Here is a 26,604-nt window from a genome sequence, read left to right as displayed (position 1 = left end):
CCCTAACTTTTCTTTCAAAGTCAAGCAAGTCTTGGACATTAATCTACACATATTCGACTCCTGAAAAATGTTGATTTGAGTGAGTAAAGTACTTCTATTTATCTACAGTTAGCTAAGATTTCCAATATTGTAATTAAAGTGGCCGGAACGTGGGGTAACTACAGTTGTCCAAATGTGTTATAGTTACATACACGAAAAAAAATACAGAAGAATCGCAGGTCAGATATGGTATTACATTTAGTTTTCACATATGCCAACATTTTTATTATCTGCTGATGCCAGTCCTATTTTGATATCATCATAAAGTTCTACCCCCATAATTTGTGTTACAATAAAAAATGCACATTGGTAAAATTATCTGTACAGTTATCTGCACTCCTATTCTCAGAACAGTGGTGGCTTTTCAGTTTTACTATCACGCTGCACATCACAGTCATCTCGAGAGGAATCTGAAGCTTAAGACAGCCACGGAAAAAAAAAAAAGAAAAAAGAAACAACCTAAAAGCACAATGCAGCAACAGAAATTAAGCAACACACAAAGTATTAAAGCATTAAACACTTCTCAGTGTGAAATATGAAGTCAAACCTTAAGAAGGATTTAATAAGTAATCGTAATTGGCATTCACGCTCGGCGCTTCAGTTCTCGACCAAACACGAGAGTGGGGGAAGAGCTGTGGAGTCTGAAAAGCTGAAAGAACTGAAAGCCTCCATGGCTTGAAGAGCATGTACCTCTGCTTTTCGGTTCCAACGCGAACAGAAAAGCTACTTTAACACTTTACTTTTCTGGAGTAAACAGACACTAATCTTCTCAAGCTGGTATTAAAAACCTTGAGAACATTTATGAGTGTGTGGGTGACACAAACTACATAAAATAAACCGTATCATAACATTTATAAACATTTTTTACAGTTTATAATGTGCAATATGACTCAAAACACTGTGCCTCATTTAAGAACAGCCTTAAAAATTCTGTTAACTTACTTTAATTAAATATTTTAGCAGGATTCACTGCGGCTGATCCAAAAAACGAGGCCTGTCCGTGCTCTCTCTGTGATGTAGCGTGCATGTGTACTCCAAAAAAAGCAAGGTATTTTTTCACAAACCCAAAACTGTATCTCAATAATTAATAAATATGATCATATCTCTGATTAGGATTTTCTAATATCACCCCAATGTGCATTGTTCCTTGTTCCCTACAGTTTTAAGACCTACACAAAGCCAGAGTGACTCTTCAAAGCTTTACAAATACAAAGTTTTAAGGGCATTTCTGCCACTACCTTCAGCCAAAATTCATGAAGCTGGATTGTAATGTGGCTGTAAGTGAACTTTTCCAGCTCCTCACGCTTTGGCAGCTTACAAAGTGAGATTAGCAGTTGATTAAAACTCTTAAAGACGTGCTTAAGAGCAATACTGGGCGCATTAAATGTGAAACTGTGGATAAAACACGTTTTTAAGTCCTGTCTAAAACCCAAAACAGGTGGTTCCTAATGAAAACATGCCCTGGCAAACAATGGCTAACTTAAGCTCGTTAGCTTTCAGTGTTTCTAGTCCTCAAGAAGTGACTTCACGTAAACGGTTTGGTCATTTAAAGTCGTTTAGGTTCTTTGTCAAGTGTTAGATAACTTTGGAAAGAGTATAAATAAGTGTTAAAGTTATCACTAGAGCACAAACAGCAGCAGTGTTTTAAAACATGAGGCTGAAACTGGCTTATTTAAGAAATTCTCCGTTCCACCTTAAAAGATGCAGCAGTTACGTTCTGGCGCCCCAGGTTTTAGACGGTAACTGCCGGACCATTTAAGGTGGAACGGGGAATTCCAAAAAAGGAGTCAACTTTCAGACAAACGTTAGGTTTGTAATATTTATTTCACACTTTATCTATATCTGAGTGAACCTAATGCTACTCACGATAACTGCAGAGCTGCATCAACAACAAACAAACAGACAAAAAAAAGTAAACAACTAACTTTTTGGTCACTGCATCTTCAAGTCCATAAGATACAAAGCAGTTCAGTTCTGATGCTGCATGTTTCCCCTGCTTTCACCCTACCCCCTGTACTATACTGAGTCTCTCTCTTTCTCCCACTCTCTTTCTATCTCTCTCTCTCCCTCTCTCTCTCTGTCTTTTCCTGTGAGTAAAGTGAGTGAACACATTGCACACTACACTCAGGTCATACCATTTCCCCCAGCACTCTAGGGGGGGACAGACCAAGGAATACAGCCCAATTTCACAAAAATACACCAGTATTTATTCCTCAGTGTAACTACAATGTCTTAAAAAGTTATTATAATTTGAATAAAGTACATTGATCATCCATTATCCTCCATAATCTACACTTAAAACTGGCTTAAAATGATAAACACCCCCCCCCCCCACGTGGTACTGCACACTTACTGAAGGGAGCACACATGAGAGTTGGTAAAAAAAAAAAAAGTGATGGCACACTTATTGAACATATATATCGGTCAGTGTTAAAAGAGAAAACCAACTAAAAGTATCTACTGGTTTTAAATGGGAATGATTATTCATTATTTCCCACATTGCTTCTTTTTTTTAAGCGCAATTCACAAGTAAATCCTTGAACGAGCCTGTTGATGCTCCATGGAGCGGGTCCCCAGCATGAAGGCATCCATATTTAAATAGGTTAAAGCAACACTACGTAAGATTTAGTATAATTGCTCCTGGTCTCACGTACAGCTACAGAGTGTAATTCACTTTTACAACACTGTAATTGTTACCTGAAACCAAGGTTGAGGGAGGGGTTTGTTTCCTACCCACCTCTAAATGTTACACAGTGCAGTTTCTGCAGTGTTGAGCCCAGAGTAGCAATGACAGAGGTTCTGTTCTCCCTATTACAGCTCAGTGAAGCTTCACAATGCTTTTGAATTTGAAATTTTAAGGTAAAATATTACATGGTGTTGCTTTAATTACCTCCAAGACACAAGGTGTCAGTATAACAGCTGTTTTATAAGGTAAAGGAGATTCATTAAAGGAAATGTCTGCTCATTTAAAGAGGTCATATGTGTCATATATTGGTTATTATATACCAAGTAAGGGGGGTTTCCTACCCTCCTCCAAAATATACCTAGTGCAGTTTCTGCAATGCCGAGCCCAGTGTACTAATGATTAAGGCTCTAATCTCCCTTTTATAGCTCAGTGATGCATCAAAATTATTATGAAGCTGCAATTTTAAGGTAAGAATACTACCTAGTGTTGCTTTAATTCTTCAGACACCTGGTTCCTTTATTTCTGTTCCTATATTTTAAAGATGCACACATAGATGCTGGAAAATGAACCTCAAGGAAATCATTTGTAATGAAAGAAGTGAGATACAGGCCCTTAAAAGGATTATATCATGGCTCTGTTAAGACACAAACACAAGAGGTTTCAAAGTGAGACGCTGAGTTGACTGGAGAAAGCCCTGACCCCTCCTCCCAGCACATGGAGAGCTCATGTATATCTGTGCTGATTTGTGAAATGCTGCCATGCCACGGCCTCAGGCACTGACCCAACCCTTATGTCCTCATATGTTCCAGGGAACCCAGTGATTAATAGCTGGGCTTTTTCTTACATCTCAGTTTAACTTAAAACTAAATCAGGTTTCCTTCACTTTAAAAGCTGCAATTGGTACATTTTTCCCAACAAAATATTAGGAAACAATATTTATGAATGTGATCGTTTGTTTTTAAATATACAGTGTTCTCTATAGAGCAACTCATGTGAGATGAAGAAGGTAACTGCTTTGTTCCTGAATGAAACTGTTGAAAAGCATGACACCCGATGTTGATGTTGCCCTATTCCTGCTCCACAGGTGGGTAACACTGACTTATTTTTGTTTTGCTGATTCAGATGAGGACGGCACGGTGGTGCAGCAGGTAGGTGTCGCAGTCACACAGCTCCAGGGACCTGGAGGTTGTGGGTTCGATTCCCGCTCCGGGTGACTGTCTGTGAGGAGTGTGGTGTGTTCTCCCTGTCTCTGTGTGGGTTTCCTCTGGGTGCTCCGGTTTCCTCCCACAGTCCAAAAACACATGTTGGTAGGTGGACTGGCAACTCAAAAGTGTCCGTAGGTGTAAGTTTGTGAGTGAATGTGTGTGTGTGTGTGTGTGTGTGTCTGTGTTGCCCTGTGAAGGACTGGCGCCCCCTCCAGGGTGTATTCCCGCCTTGCACCCAATGATTCCAGGTAGGCTCTGGACCCACCGCGACCCTGAATTGGATAAGAGTTACAGATAATGAATGAATGAATGATTCAGATGAATTACTTAACTTAAGTGGAACTGACTTAAAAATCAGGAGAACACTAACCACTAACTAAACACAGCTCGAGTTACAAATGAGGTTCTGTGGTAATTCAAACAGTGAATAACGACTTACGTTAAAAAAACTGTAAGTTAAACTTCAACCGCCAACAAGCTACAGGCAGCTTCTTACTCGTACACACCGTTCCACCTTCAAAGATCTGAAAGGACTTCTGAATGAACACCGATAGTTCTCCAGAGTCAACTATGTTACATTTAATAAGCTCCAACAGCTAATTTTATCAGATGTCCATGATTTATACCTCAGCCATTTCTTTACTTTGAAAAATAAATATTTTTTCATTATGTACAGTGGAGAAAACAAGATAGTGACACAAATGTGAACCATAGCAGTGTGATGATAACATATTCATTCATTCATTCATTATCTGTAACCCTTATCAGGTTCAGGGTCGCGGTGGGTCCAGAGCCTACCTGGAATCATTGGGCGCAAGGCGGGAACACACCCTGGAGGTGGCGCCAGTCCTTCACAGAGCAACACACACACACTCACACATTCCCTCACACACACGCCTACAGACACTTTAGAGTCGCCAATCCACCTACCAATGTGTGTTTTTGGACTGTGGGAGGAAACCGGAGCACCCGGAGGAAACCCACGCAGACACAGAGAGAACACACCACACTCCTCACAGACAGTCACCCGGAGGAAACCTTTGCGGACACAGGGAGAACACACCACACTCCTCACAGACAGTCACCCGGAGGAAACCCTCGCGGACACGGGGAGAACACACCACACTCCTCACAGACAGTCACCCGGAGGAAACCTTTGCGGACACAGGGAGAACACACCACACTCCTCACAGACAGTCACCCGGAGGAAACCCTCGCGGACACGGGGAGAACACACCACACTCCTCACAGACAGTCACCCGGAGGAAACCCTCGCGGACACGGGGAGAACACACCACACTCCTCACAGACAGTCACCCGGAGGAAACCCACGCAGACACAGAGAGAACACACCACACTCCTCACAGACAGTCACCCGGAGGAAACCCACGCGGACACAGAGAGAACACACCACACTCCTCACAGACAGTCACCCGGAGGAAACCCACGCAGACACGGGGAGAACACACCACACTCCTCACAGACAGTCACCCGGAGGAAACCCTCGCGGACACAGGGAGAACACACCACACTCCTCACAGACAGTCACCCGGAGGAAACCCACGCAGACACAGAGAGAACACACCACACTCCTCACAGACAGTCACCCGGAGGAAACCCACGCGGACACGGGGAGAACACACCACACTCCTCACAGACAGTCACCCAGAGGAAACCCACGCGGACACGGGGAGAACACACCACACTCCTCACAGACAGTCACCCGGAGGAAACCCACGCGGACACGGGGAGAACACAACACACTCCTCACAGACAGTCACCCGGAGGAAACCCACGCGGACACGGGGAGAACACACCACACTCCTCACAGACAGTCACCCGGAGGAAACCCACGCGGACACGGGGAGAACACAACACACTCCTCACAGACAGTCACCCGGAGGAAACCCACGCGGACACGGGGAGAACACACCACACTCCTCACAGACAGTCACCCGGACGAAACCCACGCGGACACGGGGAGAACACACCACACTCCTCACAGACAGTCACCCGGAGGAAACCCACGCGGACACGGGGAGAACACACCACACTCCTCACAGACAGTCACCCGGAGGAAACCCACGCAGACACGGGGAGAACACACCACACTCCTCACAGACAGTCACCCGGAGGAAACCCACGCAGACACAAAGAGAACACACCACACTCCTCACAGACAGTCACCCGGAGGAAACCCACGCAGACACAAAGAGAACACACCACACTCCTCACAGACAGTCACCCGGAGGAAACCCACGAAGACACAGAGAGAACACACCACACTCCTCACAGACAGTCACCCGGAGGAAACCCACGCAGACACAGGGAGAACACACCACACTCCTCACAGACAGTCACCCGGAGGAAACCCACGCAGACACAGGGAGAACACACCACACTCCTCACAGACAGTCACCCGGAGGAAACCCACGCAGACACAGGGAGAACACACCACACTCTTCACAGACAGTCACCCGGAGGAAACCCATGCAGACACAGAGAGAACACACCACACTCCTCACAGACAGTCACCCGGAGGAAACCCACGCAGACACAGAGAGAACACACCACACTCCTCACAGACAGTCACCCGGAGGAAACCCACGCAGACACAGGGAGAACACAACACACTCCTCACAGACAGTCACCCGGAGGAAACCCACGCAGACACAGGGAGAACACACCACACTCTTCACAGACAGTCACCCGGAGGAAACCCATGCAGACACAGAGAGAACACACCACACTCCTCACAGACAGTCACCCGGAGGAAACCCACGCAGACACAGAGAGAACATACCACACTCCTCACAGACAGTCACCCGGAGGAAACCCACGCAGACACAGGGAGAACACACCACACTCCTCACAGACAGTCACCCGGAGCGGGAATCGAACCCACAACCTCCAGGCCCCTGCAGCTGTGTGACCGTGACACTACCTCCTTTGATAACATATTCCATAGTGTAAAAAGTAATGACTGTATAATATGGAGCTCTTTATCAAACTTGTGAATACGGCTGATGTCATCAGTTCTATAGCTGTTTATTAACTAATCTTTATGGACTGCTGCAACTACCGCTACTAAAATCTACCTCCTTATGGCAGTGTTTATTTTCATCGTAATATGTTTATTACAAATCATTATTATATCATTAATCCTCGGGGCTTTACCTTTGTGATTTATAGGGCTCATATTCTTCATTCTTCAGTTTTTATTGTTCTTTACTGACATCCATGTGGTTTTATGAGTCAGAATTATTTTTAACACTTCTTAGAGTTAGAGCTGTTGTTCCTTAGAATTTAACACGTTCACACAGAGCGTTCCTGTAAAGCTGGAGTAAGTCGTTTATTTTTAAAGCATATATTTATAACCATTCAGAACAAAGTGTATTTACATATTAGCTTTGAAGGCACTGTCAAAAGTATATTTATTGTGGCACAATCTTTAACAGCATCTGGGCAATTGATGCAGCTTTAAACTCTTCAGACGTCTGGTTCCTATCACCACCACTGGGAACAATTTGGATTTGTTGGTTTCAAATGTGGAAATAACACATGAAATGTACTTTTTTCATTGTCATTGTTCAGTGTGCATTACATTAAATCAACTGAGCCACACACACACACACCCTGAGCTATGGGCAGCCCTCCCCGTGCCAGGGGGAGCAGTTAGGGTTTAGGTACCGTACTCAAAGGCACCTCAGGTGTGGATGTTGAGGGAGGAGACAGTGCTGTTTCTTTACTTCCCCCACCACAAATCAGCCTGCAGGTCCCGAGCCCACTTTTTTAACCTTCATAGGAGCACCACAGAGGGCCAATGCGGAGGCAGGCTCTCCTTCCAACGAAGAATCTGCTGATCAAATCCATTGATTAAAAATAGGTGGAATGAAGTGCCACTTCTGCTTGGTTGGAAAGAAAACCTGCACCCACGCCGGCCTTCTACGGATTTGGTTTGACGACCCCTGCTCTAGAATGTCACCTTAATCCTTGTAAACGACTTTACATCTCAACAGTTCCATTCTGTAAAAAGCCTGAAAATCCACAGAATTCCCCTTAAACAAGTGGAAAGATAGTAGCTTAGTTTTCAGTGCTGAGTCACAGAGCCTCTCATTGTTTTACCAACCGCAAATAAGGATGTGAATTACTATTACTCAGCCCACATGGCACGGCCAGTTCCAGCTCATGTCCACTCCAGATATCATGTCCTTCCTGGGTGTAAAGTGGCTCCAGACGATACTGAGGATCACAGAGTCTAATGGAGAGGAGTAAGAGCTCTGAGTCACACCTATCAGGTTTTATCTGATGCACTGATGAGAGTGGGGTACTTAAGGTGAATCCCATTTCTCCCCTTAGCCCTACCACTTACCCTACATTTGCCTAGGGGTGGGGTGTCCCATTTCTTGCTGTGAAAGAGGGGCAGAGCCGAGGGGGATGGTTATATACCCCTTGAAACTGAGTTTCTCAGGGGCACACATCAAAGGGCGATGAATGCCTATGAAATCACGCAACCACAGAAAACCACAAACATCAGCAGTTTCTTCTTTAAAAACTACCTTTTCCACTTTAAGGTGGAACTGGACATTTCTAACAAAAAAGACACAGAATAATCAGCTGCATTCAGTTTCAAATCACAGAGCGTGAGGAGTGGGTAAATGAATATGATTGAGGAACACTTGTGATGCTCTACGTTTAACGAAGTTAAAGTCCTGGAGTTCAGACTGCTCTACTTCAGTCTGGTTTGGGACTCCTGAACCCCGGGCCACTCTGGGACTCCTGAACCCCGGGCCGCTCTGGGACTCCTGAAGCCCGGGCCGCTCTGGGACTCCTGAACCCCAGGCTGCTCTGGGTCTCCTGAACCCCAGGCCGCTCTGGGTCTCCTGAACCCCGGGCCGCTCTGGGACTCCTGAACCCCGAGCTGCTCTGGGACTCCTGAACCTCGGGCTATTCTGGGACTCCTGAACCCTGAGCTGCTCTGTGACTCCTGAACCCCAGGCTGCTCTGGGTCTCCTGAACCCCAGGCTGCTCTGGGACTCCTGAACCCCGGGCTGCTCTGGGACTCCTGAACCTCGGGCTGCTCTGGGTCTCCTGAACCCCAGGCTGCTCTGTGACTCCTGAACCCCAGGCTGCTCTGGGTCTCCTGAACCCCAGGCTGCTCTGGGACTCCTGAGCCCTGGGCTGCTCTGGGTCTCCTGAACCCCAGACATTTGACCTGAGTATTTGTAATAGAACTTGTCTTAGACTCAATCATGTTTGGTCTTGGACTCGATAGTATTTGTACTCCAGATGCACCGAAACAGCAGATAAACATCGCTATGAGGATCTGATTGCATCCGGCCAAAAAATGATATGAAGTCAGATGCTGATTTTTGATTAGATCTCAGTCCCCACTTCAGCTCATCCCAAAGATATTGACAGAGCTCTGTTACTCCAGAGTAAATAGAAAAGCCACAGTATCTGACTTCACTAATGCTTTTGTGGTCAAATACAACTCATAATACAAGAGAAACTAGGTGGACAGTGTGTGTGAGTTTTTATAGAAGACACTTTCAGAAGAAAAGATAGATGAAGAGTTTTTACCAGTCAACAACCTCAGGAATCTACCACCCAGTTTACCCTCATCATCTGAGCAGGAGGAAGTGTGAGTCCTGGGGAAATGGTGTAATGTGCTTTTCTTTATGACACCTTTAATGACCAGTCGACTTAATGTCAACACGTATTTCATTTTCCCGAAGGTCATTTCCTAAACTAACCTTGTTTTTGACTGATGTGGTTGTAGTTCTTGGCGGTTGCGTGATTTTAAGGGACATTCCAAGCACAACAACAGCTCTGGAAAGTTTTTTGAGTTCTTGCTCCGTGTGAAAGCTGCGTAAGACAAGGAGTTCCCCTTTTTGTTGAAACTTACTGAGAGTGGAAGTCTGGCGCTGGGCCTCGGAGCCAGACACAGTGCTGTATGAATGTGGAGCTTTATTTAGCGAAGTGCACAGTATTTAGATGCTGTTATAGTGATGTGAACAGTCCAAAAAGGGCAAGTGAGTTACGTCTAGTACCAAAAAAGTCCTAGCAGTTTGTTTATGCACGTTTCCAAGAGTCTGTGAAGTCTTAAATACGCCAGAAGTGCTTCAGAATTCATTCCATAATCATATCCCTCCCAAGCAATAATCAGAGTCTTATCACAGTCCATCTGTAACAACTATAAAACAGAAGACTGAGGTCTCAACAGTGTGTGTGTGTGTATGCATATTTATGAGTGTGTGTTTTTGAGTGTGTGTGTGTGTGCGTGACTGAGAGTGGGATTGTGTGTGACCTTTGTGAGTATGTGTGTGTGTGTTAGTGTAGTTGTCAGTATGTATGCTATTGTGTGTATGTGTGTAATTGTTTGTGTGTTTGTGTGTGTATGTTTATCATTATGTATGCTACTGTGTGTATATTTGGGTGTGTGCATGGGTGTCTATGTATTTGTATGTGTGTAATTGTGTGTGTGTGTGTGTAATTGTAAGTGTGTGTGTGTGTGTGTGTGTTAGTGTAGTTGTCAGTATGTATGCTATTGTGTGTATATTTGAGTGTGTGCATGGGTGTCTGTATTTGTATGTGTGTAATTGTGTGTGTGTGTGTGTGTGTGTATGTGTGTGTAATTGTAAGTGTGTGTGTGTGTGTGTTAGTGTAGTTGTCAGTATGTATGCTATTGTGTGTATATTTGAATGTGTGCATGGGTATCTATGTATTTGTGTGTGTGTGTGTGTGTGTGTGTGTGTGTGTGTGTGTATGTGTATGTGTATGTGTGTGTGTGTGTGTGTGTGCATGGGTATCTATGTATTTGTGTGTGTGTGTGTGTGTGTGCATGGGTATCTATGTATTTTTGTGTGTGTGTGTGTGTGTGTGTGTGTGTGTATGTGTGTGTGTGTGTGTGTGTGTGTGTGTGAGGTAGGGTGACTCCAGTTGGCAGATCGTGTGTTAATCTGAGTAGAGCATCTGCTGTGAGGCGGTAATCTGCGCGAAGGCGGACAGAGGGAGATAGAGGCCCACAATGAGGGTTTAAAGTAATAGTTACTTCTTATAAAACTGAACTAATCCATTGTTCCCATTTTCTCTAAGAGTGATCCATCAGCAAAGACGTCTCTGGAGCCTGAATCTGGCTTCTTTAATTTAGCACTGCGGCTACGAGGCTAATGTAGCTAACAAGTAAAGGAAGCCTATGGGCCCCAGTTAGCCACTACCTATCTCCCCAGTGCCACAGCTAAGGCCCCCCCACATCCAAAGTAGTGCCTGCCCCGCTATCACCCCCTCTAAAGACAGTGGAGGTATTACATTATACACACATATAAGCCTATACAGACTGATATTGCAAGCACATCAGAATGAAATGTATAAGGAGTACACAACAGGGTTCTAGATATATAGGTTCCTATTGTTCTCCAATCCACAGGAGCTAAAGTGTGCGGTAGACCCGAGAACGCCACCACCAGGCACACGCCAAATGAGCAGAGACCCCAACATATAACCTAGGAATGTCCTGTTCATTACAAAACACACACGTATCATATCATTCACACGTCACACTCTTAACAGAAGAGGACAAGAATACTTTCAGGGGCAAAGTGTGTAAATGTTGTGCTGTCCTGTTTCTTTAAGGAGGCGATACGCTCAGCACAGACACAGGATCTGGCCCCAGAGGCAGGGAAGGAGAGAACAGCCAGCTCTCTCTCAGGCAACTCGATTAATTAAACAACAGCCTACTGTGTCACAGCAGGCCCTCGGGTACTGAGCCGGCCACTGTTCGGGACAGTTTTATGACCCTTCATATGAGCGAGACTCAAAATACTTTAGACGTCTGAGGATAACGATGATCTGAGAATGTGTGGTGAATCATTCATTGCATGTTGTATACATTTCTGTTTAAACACAGAGGCCGTTGGCACTGGGTGAAAGTGGTGCTTTGGTGTAGAATTCAAATGAAATGGGTTTTATTAGCTACCATCATTAGCAGTTAGCATTAAATTACTGTACAACACACAATAAAAGCTCATTTTATGGGCCATTGATAATTTGGAGCTTGAGGCCCCTCCCAAACGGATCCGTTTATTTTTAAAACTGAGGGTTTTGTCTGTTTTGGCCTCCTGTTCACACGAAAACAGCGTTTTAGGTCACGGAGGTTTTCGAAAACACTCTCCAAATTAGACATTTATCAAAACGCCGTTGTTGTGTGGACTAACGGACACTTTTTGGAAACGCTGACGTCACACAGCGTGTCTGTCTCTGGCTGCAATACAAACCGCTCCTCACTCCCTCTGTAGTGAAATACATCAGTCATTAAACTGCACTGTACACGCAGCTAGCACTAGATTTCAGATTCCCACGTATGAATAAATATAAATGATGCTGTATTAGAAATATATAACACACTACATAAGATCTAGATTCAGTAATTTAATCACTTACGTAGTGCACTACGTAGGGAGTATGGAGGGACTTGGGATTACACCTCTGTGCTTCTCATGCACCGTGGTGTTTTGAAGCCTCTCTTTTAGAGGTACTATCGCCCCCTACTGGACTAGCATAATAACGTCTGGGGATATTTAAAAAAATATATAGAGAGGAAAATCTCAATTTTTAAAAATAAACGGATCCACATTGACGGGTCCTGAGAGTGCATTTCCGGGTCTTAAACATTCCTGGAGAACTTTCGAGAATCCCCAACTCACACAGATACACTTCTAGACTCTTGACTCCACTGGGATTTATTTAAAACATTGTACTTCACACAAAACTGCAGCATCTTATTAAAAATAATAATAATAATGAAAATAAAGTGACAAATCTTTATAGTGGAATCATTACAGTGACTTTTGTTTTGTATCTCACTCATTTGCCTTGCTGTGCCTCACCCCCTCCCCGAAATAGACCCACACTCCCGGAACCACTGCGGTAGTGTTAATAAGGCATTAATAAACCTACACGACTCGTACATAAGTCTTTTAGGACTACTGACATAAACGTTTATAAATATCTAGGAAAGGTTAATTCCAACTAGCATCAGTGGTGACACAAACCTGTAGCGTGACACTGACTAAATCGAGTGGTGGTTGGCCCAACAGGGGGCGCTGTTCCTCTGGTCTGAGTGGCTCCCAAAAGCTGAGAGCAGTGTAGGGGACACTACTGAGTAAAAGGTGCTGTCCCCTGTGTGTGAAGTCATGACTCACATGACTCAGTTCATTCAGAGGTCATTTCCTGGAATACACTTGGAGTGCGACCCCGACGTCTGTCAAAATCTGCCCCCATGGTCACTTCTGACCTCCTGATCGTCCCCACCTCCTATAAACTGCCTCTGACGCTCTGTCAGCTTTGTAGCTACATGGGGTTTGTGCTGGGTTTTCTGGGACAGTGATGATATCAGCTGGGGGTTCATTTGTCAGTGGGAAACATGTCATTTTCTAGCTGTCTAACTGCATCTGGTTTTATTGCAGTGGCATATCATTCATGCAATTCACTGGACATTATATATTCAGGGTTCAAGCACACAGTGCGTATTGGTTTTTCTTCTTATTATTATTATTATATCTTATTTTTTTGTTAATTTCTATTTATTTAAGAAACCCAAGCCCCAGTGACAGGTGGTTATGACATCACTCGTCTGACTTCCAGCGGTCAGAATGGGTGAGAAGGTTTGGGAGAGCATGCTGATGGCACTAAGACTATCACAAGCCCTGTCTCACCCTGACATCGGACCTAACTGACTCGTGGATAAGTCGGTTAGCCAGAGCCTTATATCGTAGCAGTATCAGGAAACAGGTCACGTACACAGCGGTCCTGCTGAGGTCACGTCTGGCCAAAGACCAAGAGACATTCAATACACTGTTCAATAGAGACCAGATCACATGGTGAGGAGCCGGATACCCTTCATTTATTTCAGATCCAGTCAAAGCTTTTAAAGGAGCGTCTCTGAGAGGACGGGAAGTAAATTAGTTATTATAATTAGTCTGTGACCTGCCGTGAGCTGCAGTGTTCTCCCCCTGTGTAAACAGCCCCTGTTCAGAACGCCCGCTCTCAGCACCTGTTCCTTTAAATGATAATGAGCCGCTCGCTGTTCACCCCGACCCCGAGCGCACAGCAGTGAGGAGCGAGGAGCAGAAGCTCTGGTTTTTAGCCGTTTTCACTCTGTTCTCTGACTTGTGCAGCACACAGAAACCTGACTGCGTGGTCTTGTTTCACAGTGTGTGAGCAGGTGGACTTCAGATCCTCTGTGTGTTAATGTGAACATGCAGAGAGCAAGGGATATTTTTTCCCATTTAGCAACGGTTCCTTATAAGTCAGACGTCTAATAAACAGTTCTGTCCTCTTTCAGTTGTTGTGTCTGTTTTGCTGCGTTTGACCTCGTCTTTGGGCTCTAACATAAACAGTGAGAGGGAGCGGAACGTCCAGCTCTGATCTCACTTCAGATTTGTCCACTGTGAGAAGACAGTTCAACAGCATGGGTCTGAAAGGACATGGCGCTGGAGATAAACCACTAAAGTGAAAATATAGAGTAAATAACTTTTGGGTTTTTTTGCATCTTGTGACTTATGTCTCCTAAGACATCTGTCTGATTCTATATTTAAAGTGTGTAAACATCCATGTGTGTGTCCAAAGCACATTTATTGACCCTGATCATTGATCACGCCGCAGTGTTGTGAACGCGGTTGTGCGGCTGCGCAGTGTTCGGTTCAGTGGGTGTAAAGCTGATGATTTGCGGTTGACAGATTCTTTGGAAAATTCCACTCACTCTGCTCCACGAACCTGAGAGAAAGCGCACGCACGCGGCGAGAAGCAGAGAACCTCTCAGAGAAACTACACCGCTGGTTTACCACCACCTAGTGGCCACAGCTTAGTACTGCAACCCCTACACTTCAGTAGCAGATCAGTTAAAGGGCACATACCCCGTTTGTGTTGTATTTGATCGTTTTCCCACACGTTCACACCTCCTTTATCAGGACCATTTACATCCCTTTAGGTGTTGATTATGTAAATGACCTCTGTTCTTATTGGCTGCCCCGATATTTGGACTGTAAATATATAAAGTGCGGTGTGTTGTGGCTTTTGTGACACCACAATGAACACATTCAAAATGGGCTGGTTTTGCTGATTAATTTGCATATTTAGATTTGGGAGTGGTAGGTTTTGACACAAAAAAAGCACAACTAATAATGAATGTTATTTAAAATAAATGTGTAAATAAATAAAATGTTAAAAGCCAAGATGTCCTGGTTTACGCCCACTGTCCAAACACAGCTGCTGGTATGTGGAGTGACACTGTCCACAGGTGTGTGTGAGTGACAGGGTGAGTGTGTGAGTGACTGAGTGAGTGTGTGAGTGACTGGGTGATTGTGTGAATGACTGGGTGAGTGTGTGAATGACTGGGTGAGTGTGTGAAACTGTCCACAGATGTGTGTGACTGACAAGGTGAGTATGTGTGAGTGACTGGATTAGTATTTGAAACTGTCAACAAGTGTGTGTGTGTATATAAGTGACAGGGTGAATGTGTGAGTGACTGGATTAGTGTGTGAAACTGTCCACAGGTGTGAGTGTGTGAGTGACAGGGTGAGTGTGTGAGTGACAAGGTGAGTGTGTGAATGACTGGGTGAGTGTGTGAAACTGTCCACAGGTGTGTGTGAGTGACAGGGTGAATGTGTGAGTGTATGAATGACTGGGTGAGTGAAACTGTCCACAGGTGTGTGTGAGTGACAGGGTGAGTGTGTGAGTGACAAGGTGAGTGTGTGAATGACTGGGTGTGTGAAACTGTCCACAGGTGTGTGTGAGTGACAGGGTGAATGTGTGAGTGACAAGGTGAGTGTATGAAACTGTCCACAGGTGTGTGTGAGTGACAGGGTGAGTGTGTGAGTGACAGGGTGAATGTGTGAGTGACAAGGTGAGTGTATGAATGACTGGGTGAGTGTGTGAAACTGTCCACAGGTGTGTGTGAGTGACAGGGTGAGTGTTTGAGTGACAGGGTGAATGTGTGAAACTGTCAATAGGTGTGTGTGTGAGTGACAGGGTGAGTGTGTGAGTGACAGGGTGAATGTGTGAAACTGTCCATAGGTGTGTGTGTGTGTGTGAGTGACAGGGTGAGTGTGTGAGTGACTGAGTGAGTGTGTGAGTGACTGGGTGAGTGTGTGAATGACTGGGTGAGTGTGTGAAACTGTCCACAGGTGTGTGTGACTGACAGGGTGAGTATGTGTGAGTGACTGGATTAGTATTTGAAACTGTCAACAAGTGTGTGTGTGTATATAAGTGACAGGGTGAATGTGTGAGTGACTGGATTAGTGTGTGAAACTGTCCACAGGTGTGAGTGTGTGAGTGACAGGGTGAGTGTGTGAGTGACAAGGTGAGTGTGTGAATGACTGGGTGAGTGTGTGAAACTGTCCACAGGTGTGTGTGAGTGACAGGGTGAATGTGTGAGTGTATGAATGACTGGGTGAGTGAAACTGTCCACAGGTGTGTGTGAGTGACAGGGTGAGTGTGTGAGTGACAAGGTGAGTGTGTGAATGACTGGGTGTGTGAAACTGTCCACAGGTGTGTGTGAGTGACAGGGTGAATGTGTGAGTGACAAGGTGAGTGTATGAAACTGTCCACAGGTGTGTGTGAGTGACAGGGTGAGTGTGTGAGTGACAGGGTGAATGTGTGAGTGACAAGGTGAGTGTATGAATGACTGGGTGAGTGTGTGAAACTGTCCACAGGTGTGTGTGAGTGACAGGGTGAGTGTTTGAGTGACAGGGTGAATGTGTGAAACTGTCAATAGGTGTGTGTGTGAGTGACAGGGTGAGTGTGTGAGTGACAGGGTGAATGTGTGAAACTGTCCATAGGTGTGTGTGTGTGTGTGTGAGTGACTGAGTGAGTGTGTGAGTGACTGGGTGAGTGTGTGAATGACTGGGTGAGTGTGTGAAACTGTCCACAGGTGTGTGTGACTGACAGGGTGAGTATGTGTGAGTGACTGGATTAGTATTTGAAACTGTCAACAAGTGTGTGTGTGTATATAAGTGACAGTGTGAATGTGTGAGTGACTGGATTAGTGTGTGAAACTGTCCACAGGTGTGAGTGTGTGAGTGACAGGGTGAGTGTGTGAGTGACAAGGTGAGTGTGTGAATGACTGGGTGAGTGTGTGAAACTGTCCACAGGTGTGTGAGTGACAGGGTGAATGTGTGAGTGACAAGGTGAGTGTATGAATGACTGGGTGAGTGAAACTGTCCACAGGTGTGTGTGAGTGACAGGGTGAGTGTGTGAGTGACAAGGTGAGTGTGTGAATGACTGGGTGTGTGAAACTGTCCACAGGTGTGTGTGAGTGACAGGGTGAATGTGTGAGTGACAAGGTGAGTGTATGAAACTGTCCACAGGTGTGTGTGAGTGACAGGGTGAGTGTGTGAGTGACAGGGTGAATGTGTGAGTGACAAGGTGAGTGTATGAATGACTGGGTGAGTGTGTGAAACTGTCCACAGGTGTGTGTGAGTGACAGGGTGAGTGTGTGAGTGACAGGGTGAATGTGTGAAACTGTCCATAGGTGTGTGTGTGAGTGACAGGGTGAATGTGTGAAACTGTCCATAGGTGTGTGTGTGAGTGACAGGGTGAGTGTGTGAGTGACAGGGTGAATGTGTGAAACTGTCCATAGGTGTGTGTGTGTGTGTGAGTGACAGGGTGAGTGTGTGAGTGACTGAGTGAGTGTGTGAGTGACTGGGTGAGTGTGTGAATGACTGGGTGAGTGTGTGAAACTGTCCACAGGTGTGTGTGACTGACAGGGTGAGTATGTGTGAGTGACTGGATTAGTATTTGAAACTGTCAATAAGTGTGTGTGTGTATATAAGTGACAGGGTGAATGTGTGAGTGACTGGATTAGTGTGTGAAACTGTCCACAGGTGTGAGTGTGTGAGTGACAGGGTGAGTGTGTGAGTGACAAGGTGAGTGTGTGAATGACTGGGTGAGTGTGTGAAACTGTCCACAGGTGTGTGTGAGTGACAGGGTGAGTGTGTGAGTGACAAGGTGAGTGTGTGAATGACTGGGTGTGTGAAACTGTTCACAGGTGTGTGTGAGTGACAGGGTGAATGTGTGAGCGTCAGTGTCACTGCAGCGCTGAGAATGATCCACCACCACATCACACCTGCTCTGTGGGGGTCCTGAGCGCTGAAGAACAGGGGGAGAGGGGGGTAACAAAGTATGCAGAGCAACAGGTGGACTACAGTCTGTGATTGTACGTAGAATGGAAGCTGAGAGAATAGATAGTGAGTATAGAGAGGGAGTGATAATTTAAATATTGTGGCTTTAACTTGCAATGAGTGTCTCCTGCAGCAGAGGGCGCTATAACGGCTAAAATGAGTGAGAGATGAGGTCTGGTCACACACACTAGGGGCAGTAAACACACACACACACACACACACAACCGGAGCAGAGGGCTGTGACCCGGGGATTGAACCAGTGACCCTCCGGCCTCAAGCGTCCTTCTCTAACCTCAAGGCTACAGCTGCCCCCAATTATTAACCAAAATAGTAACCTTACAGGAGAAAAACCCTCTTCACTTTCAGTGGATGTCAATGTAAAAAGATTGAATTCAGAGTAACTTTGGAGCGTTTCTATTGGTCCGTTCTTCATGGAATTTTTTACACAGTGTGAAGGACGGCTGCTGTGTTCAAATAAAGTAATAAACTAAACACACACACATGTTTTTAACTGGACAGCAATGATATTTATATGTTTTATTTGCCTTTAACATCGTAGTCATTTACATATTCACACATATGGAAAATATCACACATTCACCTGCTCACACACATGTAGATGATGTCACATACACACCCAGTCCCCCTCTCACACACACACCTGTGGAAACTTTCACACACTCATATCAATCACTCACACATGGCCAGTCCACCTATGAAAGATTGTAGTAGGAAACCAGAGCAACCGGAGGAAACCCACACAGACACAGAGAGAACACACCACACTCCTCACAGACAGTCACCCGGAGGAAACCCACGCAGACACAGAGAGAACACACCACACTCCTCACAGACAGTCACTCGGAGGAAACCCATGCAGACACAGGGAGAACACACCACACTCCTCACAGTCACCCGGAGGAAACCCACGCAGACACAGAGAGAACACACCACACTCCTCACAGACAGTCACCCGGAGGAAACCCACGCAGACACAGAGAGAACACAACACACTCCTCACACACAGTCACTCGGAGGAAACCCATGCAGACACAGGGAGAACACACCACACTCCTCACAGACAGTCACCCGGAGGAAACCCACGCAGACACAGAGAGAACACAACACACTCCTCACACACAGTCACTCGGAGGAAACCCACGCAGACACAGGGAGAACACACCACACTCCTCACAGACAGTCACCCGGAGGAAACCCACGCAGACACAGGGAGAACACACCACACTCCTCACAGACAGTCACCCGGAGGAAACCCACGCAGACACAGAGAGAACACACCACACTCCTCACAGACAGTCACCCGGAGGAAACCCACACAGACACAGGGAGAACACACCACACTCCTCACAGACAGTCACCCGGAGGAAACCCACGCAGACACAGGGAGAACACACCACACTCCAGGAGGATCCAGGACCCGAGACACTGCAGCTGTGTGGCAGAGACACTCTCCGTACCTTTCTAAAAACCATCAAATTAGAAACATCTTTTAAATCCATGGCTGGGAAAATTCACCCGGGTGAAGGGAGAATGAATCAAAGCGTCACATCAAACAAACTGTTGATTTTAATATTCCTCACAATGGATCATTGAACCAAACAAAAACACAGCAGCTGAACAAACAGGAAACAAACAATTTCATTACATTCTGTTACAAACATTCAGTACAGTGCCAGTGTTTATAAATAGTCAAAGTCTTCACAGATGAATACATCGGTCTGTTCGGAGTGTGTACTAAGCTCTAAGGCCGTCTGACCAGTCTTCAGTGTTGTCTCGTGTGCTTGGATTTAACCTCAGACTCCCGCCTGTGTTCTCGCTCCTCCTTCTCCATATAGTTCTGGACGGATCTCCAGAGGGCGCGGATGTTCCCCTCGCCGAACCCGGTCGCCCCTCTGCGCTCGATCAGCTCCAAGAAGAATGTGTCCTCTGAGAAGATGGGCTTAGTGAACACCTGGAGCAGGTACCTGTCCAAACACATCACCATCAGACGTCCAGGATCATCCAGACAGCTGTTCTACTTCAGTCAAATACGTTTAAGACACACAGCGTCCAGCCGTAACGTTATGACCACCTTGTGACCCCCACAGAGCAGGTGTGATGTGGTTGTGGATCATTCTCAGCGCTGCAGTGACACTGACGTGGTGGTGGTGTGTTAGTGTGTGTTGTGCTGGTGTAGAGTGGATCAGACACAGCAGTGCTGCTGGAGTTTTTGAACCCCTCAGTGTCTGGACTGAGAACAGTCCACCGACCGAAAACATCCAGCCGACAGCGTGCTGTGTCACTGATGAAGGACTAGAGGACGAGCGACACACACTGTGCAGCGACAGATGAGCTACTGTCTCTGACTCTACATCTACAAGGTGGACCAACGAGGGAGGAGTGTCTCACAGAGTGGACAGAGAGTGGACACCGGGTTTAAAAACTCCAGCAGCACTGCTGTGTCTGATCCACTCTACACCAGCAAAACACACACTAACACACCACCACCACGTCAGTGTCACTGCAGCGCTGAGAATGATCCACCACCACATCACACCTGCTCTGTGGGGGTCCTGTGGGGTTCCAAGGATGGACAGCGAGTGTTTGGACATTGTCGAGGAGAGGAGCCTAAGGTCACCAAGTCCACTGTCAAACCCCTGGGCTGTTTTTGAATCTTAATAATGTTTATTGTGAACGTAACATCAGCCCTACCTTCCACTGGGCGAGCTCGAGTGGTCTCCATGGTTACGCAAGTCAGTGTCCAATAGGATGCCATGCTGCATCATCTCCTTTGGATCATGCCCCACCTCCAAAATCTCCTGCTGCTTCCCCACCTGCCAGAGAGGAAAAAGTGGTACCGCCCTCAAGAAGGTAACAGATGTACTATTTAAGGTGGAACAGTAAATTTGATCACGAAGCCTATGTGCCACAAAATAATGGCTTCACCTTTTAAGGTGGAATGGTAAATTAGAATAAAGACGCTTAAGCACTGGAATGTAACATCATTTAAGGTAGAACGGTGATTTCAAATAAACAGTGCTGCCACATTGTAACAGCTGCTCAATTTAAGGTGGGACGGTAAATCCGAATAAGAAGCTTAAATGCTAGAATGCAATGACATATATATATAGGCACAAGAATGTAGTGTATTCATTATTTAAGGTGGAATGGCAAATCAAAATAAGCTTAGACACCAGACTGGCACAACTGCACCATTTAAGGTGGAACGGTAAATCTGAAACAGAAGCTTTTGAGTATGTATCACTGATGAATAAAGATGATGGAGATACCTCAGTGTAGTAGGTTGGAGGAGGAGAGAAAAACTCCACCCCGGCTCTGGCCATGGTTTGAGCTGTGGACACGATGTCCTGAGTGAAGAGGCCGACGTGCTGGATGCCGGGACCTCGGTGCTGCTCCAGGAAGGTGTCCACCTGGTTACTGCCTGATACAGGGATAAGATCAATGTAAATAATCATGACACACAATAATTGATTTCAGAAAAAAAACATTTATTAAACAGCAGCAGGACTCATGGACCACAGCTGGAACATACCCTGCTCCGGTAGAGACTCTGCAACCACGAATTTACAGTCCGGCTCCTTCCTGCCTTTAAGAGGGATTTTAAGTCCAGTCTCACTGCATTTCCAGTACTCCATAGCGGTCAGCCGCAGGCCCATTCCATCCTCGTTCAACACGTAACCCTCCTCCACGTCTTCGTTACTGCGTACAAAGACACACACACACGTCTCAGAGGGGTGTAAGGACACACTCGGGTCCCTGCCACTGGGTTCACAATACTGTCCTCTCAAAACATTCACGATAATGATGACTATAACGTTAAAAGACTAGATAACAGCGCAAGAGCTGAGGGGCAGGAGAAGAGCTGTAATGAGCTGGTGATTGCAGATTACAGCTCTAAAAGGATGCGACTGCGTTAAGCCGAGCAGACGCTGCAGTTTCAGGACCGCGGCGTGTGGATGACCACTCACACTGCACGCTTCAAAGCTCTGAGCAACTCCCAAAACTCCCAACTACACATACCGGCTCTGTTCAGTGTATGTTCACATTAATGTGGGGATCTGGAGCCCACCAACCCACACACTGTGAAACAAGACCCACCCAGTCAGTTCACTGTACGCTGCCTAAGTCAGAAAACACGGGATAAAACGAGACGTTCTGATTCTGCTCCGCTTCTGACGTCAAGTGCAGAGACTTTAGAAAGGCCACGCCCCTTTGTCTGAGTCTGTCCAATCACAGCGCTGGACCCGTGTTTATGTGAGAGCGCAAAGACGAGGTTAAACTCAGCACAACGGACACAACGAGCGCGGAGAAATAAGAGCACTGAGTAAAAACGGAGAAGAAAGAGAACAGAGTGAAAACGGCTAAAAACCAGAGCTTCTGCTCCTCGCTCCTCACTGCTGTGCGCTCGGGGTCGGGGTGAACAGCGAGCGGCTCATTATCATTTAAAGGAACAGGTGCTGAAAGCGGGCGTTCTGAACAGGGCTGTTTACACAGGGGGAGAACACTGCTGTGGGGCTCGTGGGGTTCGGACCAAAGCAGGTCACAGACGCTTCATTAAGAAACAGAACTATGTTCCACTGTGGAGACGAGGGGGAATGCATCACCTTTAAATGTATTCAAACAAACAACTCCAGCTATTTCATTTAGTCCAGTGTGAAAACGTGAACCTGGTCTAGTGTTTACAGTGTTCGTCGTTACCTGCCAATGAAGAACCTCTGGAAGCCGAAGTTCTCCTCGTACCACGTCATTACTTCAGCGGTGCTGCGTCTGGGGCAGGCGAAGGTCACGTGGTCGAAGTGTGTGACCGGACACTGAGAGTTGAGATCACCACCACCATCATCATCAACCTAAGGGTGGTCAGCACACGCCACAAAATAAATCCTGTTTTTTTTCCCTTTTCCTGATGCTCACAGATCAGCCACAAGATTAAAACCACTGACAGACCATGTGAAGAACCCTGGTGACACAGCCCCCTGTCTTGGGTCGGGGTGTTACATCAGGCAGTGTGTGAATGGCCACGCTGATGTTGTCAAAATGTTCTGTTCAGGGCAGCTCTAAAACAGCAGGTCTGGTGGGTTGTTCCCGGTGTGTAGTAGATAAGACCTGGCCAAAGTGGTCAGAGGAAGGTCAACTGAAGACCAACGACCGGGTCATGGATGCCAAAGGCTCACTGATACAAATGGAGAGTAAAGAATAGCCCGTCTGGGTCGATCCCACAGATAAGCGTAGAGGCCGATGTGAGTGTTTATACTTGTGCATTGCACTGCAGTGTTCTATAAATGTGTAAAGTGCAGTATTTTGGGAGTTGGGCTCTATTTGGGACAGAGCATAGTTTACATGCAGTTCCAGGAATGAAGCACATACAGCGGCAGCATGTTCCCGCTCCTCATAGCAAGTTTTTTTCTATTTTTTCCCTCTGTAAGCGTCCCTATTTGTCCCTTGTTCCAGTTTTAATTCGCACTGTGACGCACAAACCACTGTCCGAGGAAATCTACCGCCATGAATGTGCTGCGGTCTGCAGTCTCTGTAGTGTGGAGGAGAGGAGTTTATATTTCTGGGCTCCTCAGCTCGATCTGTTCCACTGTGAGCCAGTCACCGTTGTTGGGGTCAGAGTCGACACAATGTGTAGTTACACTGCTGGCGTGCATCAGGCTACGGAATAGGTTTGACGCAGAAGCATAAATTGGCCTTAAAACACTGTGCAACAGCTCTAGGATGCAACGGCTGCACCTTTTAAGGTGGAACTTTAGATTTAAATAAGCATCTTAGATGCCATAGTGCAACATTTAAGGTGGAACTTTAGATTTAAATAAGCATCTTAGATGCCATAGTGCAACATTTAAGGTGGAACTTTAGATTTAAATAAGCATCTTAGATGCCATAGTGCAACATTTAAGGTGGAACTTTAGATTTAAATAAGCATCTTAGATGCCATAGTGCAACATTTAAGGTGGAACTTTAGATTTAAATAAGCATCTTGGATGCCATACTGCAACATTTAAGGTGGAACTTTAGATTTAAATAAGCATCTTAGATGCCATAGTGCAACATTTAAGGTGGAACTTTAGATTTAAATAAGCATCTTAGATGCCATAGTGCAACATTTAAGGTGGAACTTTAGATTTAAATAAGCATCTTAGATGCCATAGTGCAACATTTAAGGTGGAACTTTAGATTTAAATAAGCATCTTGGGTGCCATAGTGCAACGGCTGCACCAGCTGAAGATGCATCCTTGAGGGTGACAGTTTTTCTGACAGTGTAGGGGTTTGATTGATGACCAGAGGGAGTCGCCAACTACTGAAAATAGGGCCAGAAGTTTGTAGACACCTTAGCGAACTGGTCAATGCACCCATGGTGGAGACAGTGTGTATAAAGTTCATAACAAAATATAAAATTAAACAAGATGCTGCTCAAAATGAAAGTGTGCTCTCCGCTGTCGACCAAACGCTATAAGAATAAAATCTGATTGATTGATTAATGAGTTGATGGGTCAGAGGGGACTAAAGTCCCCAGAACTGGGCTGTGGAGCAGAGGAACGGTGGAACGGTGTTCTCCGGAGTGCTGGAGCTCCATTCAGTCTCTCCGGGATGTGTTTGAATGATACTGTGATCCAGATCTAACCCTCTACCACCAGACCTTGACCTCACTGATGTTTATGTGGCTGAACACCATCAAACTCTCACAGCAATGCCCCTACAGCTGGCATAAAGCCTTACCTCCACGCGCTGGAAGCCGGGTAGGAATCCGCCCTGATACCGACTGAGGTCCAGCAGCGTGTGCCGCACGTTCCCCACCACGGACCTCACCACGGAGTACGTGACGCTGCCGTCGGGGTCGCGCACCTCCGTCGGAGGCACGAGGACGTCGCAGCCGCGGTCGCGGAGGCGCGCGCACGAGCCTTCGACGTCCTCCACCTCAAAGCAGACGTTGCACGCGCTGTCCACCGGGTAGGGCGGGCGCACGTCGTACAGACAGTCGTCCCTATGGACGGGGTCGGTGTCACGACCGTAGGTCACCGGGCAAGTTCCGGCGCGCGCGTCCTGCCGCTCGTTCACGACGAACACGGCGGCACCCCTGCGCAGCGCGAACTGCCGCGAGCCCCCCGCCGCCAGGCGCGCGCCCACCGGCGCGAAGCGGAATCGCGAGGCGAGCGTGCGCGCCACTCGGACCGCATCACGCACGTGCAGTGAGATGTGATGGAGCCGACTCACGCGCGCGGCCATTACCGGTGACGTAGGAGGAGGAAGAGACGGAGCGGAGGGGGCGGGGTCAAGAGCTCTGATGTCATCTTAAAACTCAAATCCTGACACAGTCATAAAACATGTTCAGGAGAAATCCGTGGTTCCACAGTTACAGAGGTAGTCCATCTGTTGCTCTGCATACTTTGTTAGCCACAGTTTACCCATTCTCAGCGCTGCAGTGACACTGACGTGGTGGTGGTGTGTTAGTGTGTGTTGTGCTGGTGTAGAGTGGATCAGACACAGCAGTGCTGCTGGAGTTTTTAAACCCTGTGTCCACTCTCTGTCCACTCTGTGAGACACTCCTCCCTCGTTGGTCCACCTTGTAGATGTAAAGTCAGAGACAGTAGCTCATCTGTCGCTGCACAGTGTGTGTCGCTCGTCCTCTAGTCCTTCATCAGTGACACAGGACGCTGTCGGCTGGATGTTTTTGGTCGGTGGACTGTTCTCAGTCTCAGGGGTGCAGAATATAGCAGGGTGGGGGTGACTCTCAGAAATGGGCGCGGAACAGCCAGGAAGGAGACTGGCTCTATATGTAGTAACAGGTCTGTCTCACCCAGGGCGTGCACCGCCCCATTTTGGGAACCACTGCTATAAAGTAGTGTAGTGTAAAGAGTGGATAAGTCCTCTCCGAAGACATACAAATTGGACGTGACAGTAACATTTGTATGTAGCCTTTTTTCTGGTGATTAATGTGGTTTGCAGTGATTGATAAAGGGGATTTTAGAGAGAGAGAGAGAGAGAGAGAGAGAGAGAGAGAGGCTTGGCTTCTATGTTTTTTGCTGTACTTTAGATGTGTAAACTCCTCTCAGCTGTATAATTCCAGTCAGCTGCCGGAGTTCTGATTGGAACCAGACTGCTGCAGTCTAAACTTATTATAATCAGAACCTAAAACTTGACATTTGTCGTCTGTATTAGAAGCTTTGTTGTTGTTGTTGTTTTATTCATTCATTCATTCATTCATTCATTCATTATCTGTAACCCTTATCCAGTTCAGGGTCGCGGTGGGTCCAGAGCCTTCCTGGAATCATTGGGCGCAAGGCGGGAATACACCCTGGAGGGGGCGCCAGTCCTTCACAGGGCAACACAGACACACATTCACACATTCACTCACACCTACAGACACTTTTGAGTCGCCAATCCACCTAACAACGTGTGTTTTTGGACTGTGGGAGGAAACTGGAGCACCCGGAGGAAACCCACGCAGACACAGGGAGAACACACCACACTCCTC

The 26,604-nt window shown here is 46.5% G+C and overlaps 2 protein-coding genes across 2 annotated transcripts in view; both read right to left on the bottom strand.

Annotated features, from left to right (window-relative positions):
- fam53b (family with sequence similarity 53 member B) overlaps positions 1-2,103 on the bottom strand; it is a 45,228-nt gene extending 43,125 nt beyond the window's left edge. Inside the window, exon 1 of the mRNA XM_066664285.1 lies at positions 1,965-2,103. The gene's annotated coding sequence lies outside the window, so the exon portion shown is untranslated. The remainder of the gene's footprint in view (positions 1-1,964) is intronic.
- A 16,534-nt stretch (positions 2,104-18,637) lies between these two features.
- hpdl (4-hydroxyphenylpyruvate dioxygenase-like) lies at positions 18,638-25,386 on the bottom strand. The gene is made up of 6 exons (XM_066665243.1): positions 24,849-25,386; positions 22,830-22,978; positions 21,664-21,830; positions 21,401-21,552; positions 20,823-20,944; positions 18,638-20,095 (listed from the first exon to the last, which is right to left on the bottom strand). The coding sequence occupies exons 1-6, from the start codon at positions 25,353-25,355 to the stop codon at positions 19,894-19,896; spliced, it is 1,299 nt and encodes a 432-aa protein (XP_066521340.1). The 5' UTR covers positions 25,356-25,386; the 3' UTR covers positions 18,638-19,893.
- Positions 25,387-26,604: the final 1,218 nt, after the last annotated feature.

Source organism: Hoplias malabaricus, chromosome 3, assembly GCF_029633855.1.
Source record: "Hoplias malabaricus isolate fHopMal1 chromosome 3, fHopMal1.hap1, whole genome shotgun sequence".
Taxonomy (NCBI): Eukaryota; Metazoa; Chordata; class Actinopteri; order Characiformes; family Erythrinidae; genus Hoplias; species Hoplias malabaricus.
This window is presented reverse-complemented; position numbering and strand designations above follow the sequence as displayed.